The 9,570-nt window shown below is 33.6% G+C and overlaps 2 protein-coding genes across 2 annotated transcripts; one reads left to right on the forward strand and one right to left on the reverse strand.

Annotated features, from left to right (window-relative positions):
- Positions 1–2,854: 2,854 nt before the first annotated feature.
- Positions 2,855–3,802, forward strand: LOC105306228 (olfactory receptor 52E4-like). Its single transcript, XM_011381134.1, has one exon. The coding sequence runs from the start codon at positions 2,855–2,857 to the stop codon at positions 3,800–3,802; it is 948 nt and encodes a 315-aa protein (XP_011379436.1).
- Positions 3,803–6,989: 3,187 nt separating this feature from the next.
- LOC105306229 (olfactory receptor 52E4-like) lies at positions 6,990–7,934 on the reverse strand. The gene has a single exon (XM_011381135.2). It carries the CDS (start codon positions 7,926–7,928, stop codon positions 6,990–6,992), a length of 939 nt encoding a protein of 312 aa, XP_011379437.1. The 5' UTR covers positions 7,929–7,934.
- Positions 7,935–9,570: the final 1,636 nt, after the last annotated feature.

Here is a 9,570-nt window from a genome sequence, read left to right on the forward strand (position 1 = left end):
CTTCAAGGTTCAGTTGGTGGTTGAAACCACAATATAAACCTTTTTGTGTACTCCCTTGAGGTGGCCACCTTGGTCCATGAACAGTTTGGACATAAGGGGGCAGCAGCAATGCAAAGATGGGCTAAATACAAACGAATTTTACTGCACTTTTCAAGGCACGAAATAGCAACAATTGTTACATCTGAAAACAAGAGAGGAGAAACTGCAGCCAGTTGATGTCTTGGGATTGCTCAAACCTCTTCACACATTGGAGTTAGTATTAGAATCTGTATCTTCCAATCATTTCTTAACACACTTTTCATTATTTAATTATCTATCAAAAGTCACCTCTTCAAAAGCACTTTCTTTGACTAATCAACTTAAGTCAGTCACTCAAATCATTTATCAAAATGTTATTCTATTTAATTTCTCTGTACATAGTATTTAAAATGTTAATGATATGAATCCCCTTATTAGTGGATAAGATTCTTGAGACAAGGGACAGTATTGTTTTTCCAGTGCTGTTTTCAAAGCATTTAGCATAGACTAGGTACATAGTAATTATTTAATGAATATTTACTAATCATCAAATTGTTATAATCATACATATACACAAATATACATAAGTGTGTATAATTGTATTTTGTTTGTAATATATGATATCACCATGCTACTTATAGGTATAGCAATTTTTTGAATCTGTGCATATATGCAATGTATATATAAGCATAAATGTGAATGCATGTATATATATGTGGATGCATAAGACTATACACACACACACACACACACACTCACACATATGAATATTTTGTGCACATATTCGGGGCTGGAGAGAAGGAGAGAGAGGGAGGGAGAACCATACATGTAAAGTCTGAGACAGTTTCACAGAGATCTATTTTTTACTTTATTTCTTTGTTGCTTTCTCAGCTAAGTCCGCTATATGACTACATTCTTCATTTTAACTGAAGTAGTTTTAGTTGAACTAATTTTAACAGAACTAATGTGGGCAGAGACACTTGAGTAAACGAACTATTTCTTTAAAAAGTACCTTTAATCTACTCAAATCCAATATTGCTACCAACTGACATCATGTGATAGAGAAAATGTGTACTCACTCAGGTATCACTTACACTTACTAAGACGCTTACCAGAAGGCGAAAAACATCTGTTGCAGAATTTGAACCCCTGGGACTGTTCCCAAGTGGGTTATAAAACCTGCGATGAGACTTCTTAGCAGCGAGGGATTCAAATCTCTGAGTTCTTGTCTTTGATTCGACACAATACAGTTAATCCAGAGGCATAGAGAAATCATCTATGTTCACTCAAGCCAAAGAAGTGATAGGCAGTGATGAGGGAACTGTAGCATACTACGTTAAGGAAGAGTTTCCTAGAGATGAGGAATAAATATTCAAAATTACTGTGGATTCTAGAGAATCGGCTGTGCCAAAAACAGATTGAGAATACGGAGCAGAGAATGGCAACGTGGTCCCTCTGAAGATAAGTTAGAGACTTCTCCGGACTGCCTCATATGGACAGGTAAACCATTGTAGTCTTGCCACGTGTAAGCCACTTGCAATGTTAGATCAGGATGCTCTGGAGGTTTTCCTTAAGCATCCTTACAGGATTTTTAGTCCACTAGTCAACTGGTATTCACTTTGGAAAAAGGAGTGTATGCAGGGATATTCTCTGTGCTTGAGAATAATTCATAAGGAATAACATACTGACCACTAGTTTCACAATGAACATCTTGATATCAACTGAGATGTTGGAATAGAAAAAGTTTAGGATTATTTTATGGATTTGCTATAAACCATGTTAATCCATAAATCCACATTTATAAAATAAAATAAATAAGAACATCTGTCATTATTGTTTTTGGGGTACTCTGCAATAATCGTTCACAATAAAAACTGTGAAAAACATTAATGCTTTCTTTATTTTGATTGTATATGTAGAAGAACAAAGGTGAAGTTTTGGAGTGAAACAAGAATGTGTTATCTCCTCCTTGTACATGCTGATCATGTGACTTTGGAAGAATATTTAGCTTACGTAAAGTATAAGTTTCTTCTTTTATAATTTAAGAGTGATAATGGTGACTTCATCATACTTTATCCAAATCAGCAATTGAGCAGTGACTAATGACTCAGCATTTTTGTGATACATATTATGTCAGGAAAAGTGGAAACTGTTGCTAACTTTAAATCTTGATGATTGATTGAGAGCTCACCATCTTTCTTTCCTAAGGTGTCATCCACATTCTTAGGTGTAGTAAGAAGCATATGCACCCTAGTTAGTATCTCAATATAAAAATTATAAAAAGAAAGATTTAATACTTACTCCTTGGGGAATATATATCCATATATAGAGAGAATAAATTAATGTCTCAGAGCATTCCAGATTATATATTTGTATCATATCTAAAGGACTAACCATTAAATTTTTCATATATTCATGTATTATGTATGTATGTATGTATGTTTTTTTTTTCAGCATTGCCATGTTAGGATGTAAGGAAACTGATATTTATCCAGATTTTCATTTAGCCTGATTATAACAGATGCAGAACACCTAGTATCAAGCTGAATGCTCTGAAGTGTCTGAGCATAAGGCACAGTAGTAGCAGTTAGAGAAGATAGTCTCTACCCCAAATACCTCTTAATGAGATTAATAGCAGGCAATGAGGGATGAAATACTTCCAATTTCAGAGAAGCTCACCAAGGGGCACTTTATATTTGAATACATTTGCTTGGTTGTAGTTTTACACTGAGTAATTCCATATTATATATTTATCAGAGTATATGTGCATTTGATTACTCTAGGTACAAAGGAGAGAAACAGAGCAGGAGTATGTCCTCATGCAGCCATAATCACCATGCGTGACTTTAATTCTACTGCGTTTGCAAGTCCCAGTACCTTCATCCTGATGGGCATACCTGGTCTAGAAGACATGCATATTTGGATATCTATCCCTTTCTTCTCAATGTATATTGCTGCCCTCGTGGGAAACATACTCATTCTTTTTATCACTAAAACTGAGGCTGTTCTCCATGAACCAATGTTCTATTTTCTTTCTATGTTGGCTATCACAGACCTCATCTTGTCAACCTCCATTCTTCCGAAGATGTTGGGTATATTCTGGTTCAAGTATCATGAAATCAACTTCCATGGCTGCCTCACTCAGATGTTTTTTATCCATGCTTTCTCTGGGGTAGAGTCAGGGCTTCTTGTGGCCATGGCCCTTGACCGATATGTGGCAATCTGCAATCCTCTGAGACACTCATCCATTCTCACAAATTCTGTGGTGACTCGGGTTGGCATAGTGGCACTTCTACGTGGGTTAGTGCTAATGACACCACATCCATTTCTGGTACGGAGGTGGCCGTATTGCCGGACCAATGTTGTCCCCCACACATACTGTGAGCATATGGCTGTGGTAAAATTGGCTTGTGCCGACATTTCCATCAATAGTATTTATAGTTTGGCAGTCATTATCTTAATTGTTGGGACTGATGTGGCATGCATTTCTCTGTCTTATATACAGATACTCTATACTGTATTCAATCTTCCTTCTAAAGATGCCAGATTGAAGACCCTTAGCACTTGTGGGTCCCATGTTTGTGTCATCCTCACCTTCTATATCCCTGCTCTTTTCTCCTTCCTCACCCACCGTTTTAGTAAGCATATACCGCAGCACATCCACATTCTGTTGGCCAATATGTACTTGTTGGTACCCCCTATGCTGAACCCTATCATTTATGGAGTAAAGACCAAACAGATTCGAGAAAGTATTGTACGATTATTCGTATCTAAAATCAACTGAGAATTCTGGGATCTACTTTTCTACTTATTCTCCTCTCCCTTTAAGTCTTTGGTATAAATTTCTTCTATTTTAAGGTCAGCAAAACCAGGAATTAGCATCTCAATTCTTCTACTTATTATTCTGTATGTGAAGTTATATACAATTTCAACTATCTGTGTGAAACATTTGTGAAACAGAAATAATAATATCTATGTTAATGTTAATGATTACAAAGTGTTTAGCACTGTTTCTAGCATATTTAAGCACTCAATAAAGGTAAGATTATTTCAATATTATCCCTCCTCTGTGTATGTATTTGCTCAGTGTCTTTTTGAAACATGTTTATTAGTTTATAAGATTAACCAAATGAGAACAAAATAAACAAAATGACATCCCCTAGTGGAGTTTATAACAAATAAAAAAAAGTGGTAAGTAAAAGTAAGTAATGTGCACTTAGTATTTAATGCTATAAATTTTAGTCTAATCCACTTTTTAGTTGCATCCTACATCTTTTCACTATTACTTTTCTCTATACTTCTCCTATTGGATACTAAAATAGGAATCTTGAATTCTCCAAATATAACTGCAAATTTGGTTATATTTCCTTTTAATTTCATGTTTTTCTTCATGTGATTTGAAGCTCTGCAATTAAGTGCATATGCATTTAGTATGCTTATGTCTTCTTAGAGAATTGATTATTTTATTCTATAATGTCCATGTTTATTTTCAAAGTATTCCTTATTCTAAATTCTACTTTGTCCTTTGTTAATACAACCACTTTGGCTTTTTTTAAATATTGCTTGAATGATATTTATTTTTATTTTTATTTTTATTTTTATTTATTTTTTTTAACTTACCTATGTATTTATGTTTAAAGTGGATCTTTGTACATACCATATAGTTAGGTCTTGCTCCTTTATCCAATCTCACTATCTCTATCCTAAATTGCTGTGTTTAGACCACTTCCATTTGATGCAATTAGTGATACTCCCTCTCTTCCTTCAATGTATATTGCTGCATTGAAGGAAGGGAGGGAGAAAATAGGGGCTTCATACATAATCTCTAGAACCAACCCTTCCTTTCTTCCTCCTTCCTTCACTCCTTCCCTCTCTCTCTTCTTTTTTCCTTCCTTCCTTCCTTCCTTCCTTCCTTCCTTCCTTCCTTCCTTCCTTCCTTCCTTCCTTCCTTCCTTCCTTTTCCCTTCCTTCCTTTTTTTCCTTTTGTTACTTCTATAACTAGCTATATCACAGCTGGGTTCCTACCCACTAATCAATGGAAGATAAGAACATAGGAAAAATCTTTTTGAGAATTTACATGATACTAGTCACCTCTTCAAATTTTGACTCACTGTTTCAACTTGCCTGATTTGCTAACTTTATAGAATCCTGAGATAACTGTTTTTGTATTTTTCCCAAATTTTAGTTTTTATCTGTGGGAGACATTGATTGTAGTGCACTCATAGCATCTTGTCTACACTGGACTACCTTACTAATAAAAAGTTTTAATTATAAATATAATGTAATAGTTAGAGATAACTGATATAGAAAAAAAAACAAAGATAGGTAAATGGGGGGGGTGTTGTGTATGTGACAGAAGGTATATTTATATTTATTGTTGTCAGGAAAAGTATCACTTGGCAGGTGAAAATGTTTGAAGGCAATGAAGGGTTTATTTAACAAGGAAATCTCAGATGAAATAATATTCTAGGCTGAGGAAATAGAAAAGCAAAAGCTCTAAAATTTTCACTGTCCAGGAACTCTGAAAGAAACAAGAAAGCCCATATACTTTGAGAATAATATGAAAAAAAAGAGAAGAGTAGGACAAAAAGTTCAAGGATATTTTAGGTACCAAACATTTAGAACACCTGGGTAACACTAACATCTTTGGTTTATATTATGAGTAAGAATGGCAGTCATTAGTATTTTTTTTTTAATGCTTTTACAACTTTATTCATGTCTGACATACAACGAGAACAAATTTAAAGTGTATAATTTAATATATTTTGCCATATGTATTCACATGTGAAATAATTATAATAATAAAGATTATAAATATATCTTTCAGCCTTTCGAATTTCCTCATGTACCACTGAAACACATACCTATCACCCTTCTGGATTCTGGTTTTGGATATTACGAATAAATCAGCTCTAAATACTTGTGTACAAGACTTCGTGTGAACATAGGCCTATGTTTACCATATATAAAATCACCTGTTAGTAATGATCGATTTTAGCAAATTTACATGTTACAAGGTTAATATACAAAAGCCAATCTTTTCCTCATATAACAATAACAAAAATTGGAATTTGAAATTAAAAACACAATACAAATTACATTAACAACTATAAATAAATACTTAGGTATACATCTTTAAAAATATGTACAATATCAATCTGAGAGAAACTACAAAACTCTAAAGAAACATCAAAAAAATAAGCAAACAAAGAAATACCACATGCTTATGAGTAGGAAGACAATATTGTCAAGATGTCAGTTCTTCACAAACTGACCTACAGATTTAATACAATCTCAATGAAAATTACAGCAAATGATTTGTGAATATTGAAAGCCTGATTTTACAATTTATATGGAAAGGAAAAAGACTCAGCATAGCCACATAATACTGAATAAAAATAATAAAATTGGATAACTGACATTACTGGATTTTAAGAATTAAAATAAAGCTATAGTAACTAAGAAAGTATGATGTTGGCAAAAGAATAAATGAATACATCAATGAAACAGAATAGAGAGCCAAAATATAGACCCATGTAAATATAGTCAATAATCTTTGACAAAGGAGCAAAGGTAATATGACGAAACAAAGATCGACTTTTCAACAAATGATATTGGAACAGTTAGACATCTACATGTAAAAAATTAAAAAAAAGTAAAATGCATGCCAATGAAGTCTTCTTTTTTATCAAACCTGTACGTAAATTCTGCTACTGACACGGAGAGCAATATTGCCCCTCACATTTTTTACTTGGCTCTACAATCTTTGGTCACTTTCAATGAGAAAAATAGTATGATATATTGAAAGTCAAATTACATAAAGGAACTATTGAGGGTGAGTTTAGGAGATTCTGATAAAAGCTAAGTAATGCCTCAGTGCATTTTACATAGTTTCAGTTTTAGGCACCTTGAGAAATGGATAAGCAAACAGTTAGCCTGAAAGAATGTATCAATTTACAAATATATTTGGGTCACACTTTTTTCACAAATACTCTTACAACTTGGTCCTTAATTTGCTTTGTCCTGACCCCATAAATGACTGGATTTAAACAAGGAGGAATAGCCACATACAGATTGGCTAGGAGAATGTGAATGTAGCGAGGAACATTTCTACCAAACCGGTGAGTCATAAAGGAGAAAAATGCTGGGGTGTAAAAAGCTAGGATGACACAGACATGTGAACCACATGTGCTAAGTGCTTTGAGTTGGGCATCCCTGGAAGAAAGGCGGAAAACAGCTCTTAAAATCTGAACATAGGAAAGGGCAACGAGAATCAAGTCAAAGATGAGGGTAGCAATGGTAAATAAGCCATAGATGATGTTGACTCTTATGTTAGCACAGGCAAGACGGGCAATTCCCATGTGTTCACAGTAGGTATGGGGAATAATATAGTGTCCACAGAAGGGCAATCGTTTGAGAAGAAAGCAAAAGGGGGCGGCAAGAAGAGCTGGCTTCCCAACTGCAACAGAGGCCATGATGGCTACCACTTTGTTGGTGAGAATAGTGGTATATCTCAGTGGATAACAGATGGCAACAAAGCGGTCAATTGCCATGGCCAGAAGTACATCAGACTCCATACCCGTGTAGGTGTGGATAAAGAACATTTGCATGAGGCAGCCTTCAAAGCTTATTTCCCTAAAGTTGAACCAGAAGATGGCCAGTATCTTGGGGATGGTAGAAGTGGAAAGGCCTAGATCAATACATGAAAGAAGAGCCAGAAAGTAGAACATGGGTTGATGAAGACTCTGCTCAGTCTTGATCACAAGCAGGATTGAGACATTCCCCACAAGTGCTATCAGGTAAACAACAAAGAAAGGGAAGGCAATCCAGATATGGAAAGCTTCCAGACCAGGTATACCCAGCAGAAGGAAGGCAGAGGGATGTGAAGCAGTATCATTGACAGAGGACATCTTCCTGAGAACTCTTGGAAAATACTCTCTTGTCTTCTTCGGTATTTCTGGGGAGATATAAGGGCATATATAATGGTCAGATATCACTGTATATGATAACATTCTGATTAAACTCTTAAGAACGTAATAGAAGGGAATTTGAGAGCAATTAACTATCAAAGATATTAAAATTATTGCCCATAAAATTTAATATTCCATGGGGATGTGGCAGTTAGAAACAATCTTTTCTAATGGTAGTGGGGTGTAGTGATTAATGATTATCTTTAGCTCATTCTTTTGTAAAATGCTCTCTACATATGCTAGTTTCAACTGAGAACCCTTTCAGTAACCAGAACTTGTGTAACTTTCGAGTTACCTTAGCTGAGCAGATACATAAGAGTAAACTCCCCAAAATGTTATTTTAAAATAGGACATGAAATTAAAATAGAAAGAAACTTTGATATGATGGTCAAGAAATATCCACTTACACGGTTCATCTGCATGTCATATTATCCACTCTGCAGGTATTATTTTTCTGTTTATTTGCTCTCTCAAGACTGTGGTTATAGCTGTTTTTAAAGAAATTGTGCTTTTATGCTGTAGTTGATAAATGAATGGTTAGTATTTTTCTTTAACAGTCAATAAAGCTGTAATTCATCATATAAAAAAATAATGCAAAAAATGATAATCTTAATAGAGTTAGAAGTAGTCATTAATTTAAGATTCATGTATGATATTGAAAAAAACCTTTCAGTATACCAGGCAAAAAAAAATAAAATAAAACTTATTCAATTTTGTGAAAGGAATCTATGAAAAATCTCAATATCAACTAATATCGATTACATATATTTAATATTTTACTGGATGTTCTAACAAGGTCAATATGTCAATAAAAAAGAAATAAGAAGGCACTAATATTGGAATGAAATATTGAAATAATGTATATGAACATCTACAAAAAAATCAAAGAATTTAGAACCAATCATTTTGCTCATCTATTACTCAGGTAAAAGCATCAATACTTTTTCTGTATGCTATTAGCAAACAAATAAAAATTAAAATTTAAATTATAATTTTGTAAAAATTTACAATACCACTTACAATGGCATAAAAAATCTGGAGAACTTAACGACAAGCACTTACAAAACATGAAAGAAATTAAAAAGAAAAAAAAGTTTTAATTATATAGCATATCCATGGTTTGGAAGACTGAAATATATTAAGATGTCGATTCTTCCTTAATTGATCAATACATTTAGAATAGCTTCAAACAACACCAAGAAATTTAAGTATATTCTAAAATAATTGTAGGAATACCCTAAATATATTGGAAAAAGAATAACAAAACTGGGACTTATAATACAGGACTTCGAACTTATCAAACTATAGTAATCAAGGCAAAGTGGCATTTGCACAATGATAGGTAAATAGAACACAATAGAGAAAATAACTATCTTCTACGGGCCATATTTCTCCATATATAATACTGAAATAATAATAAATAATTTACAAGTTTAGTTTAGGAATAATAAACAAATATAGAGCAACATTAGGAGGTCAAAATAAATTAGGAAATTCTAATAACATAAGTACTAAATTATTTAAATTTTTCTACCAGTTGGTGTTACATTGCTATTACAATATTTGTGTTAACTACTAATTA

Source organism: Pteropus vampyrus, unplaced genomic scaffold, assembly GCF_000151845.1.
Source record: "Pteropus vampyrus isolate Shadow unplaced genomic scaffold, Pvam_2.0 Scaffold431, whole genome shotgun sequence".
Lineage (NCBI taxonomy): Eukaryota > Metazoa > Chordata > Mammalia > Chiroptera > Pteropodidae > Pteropus > Pteropus vampyrus.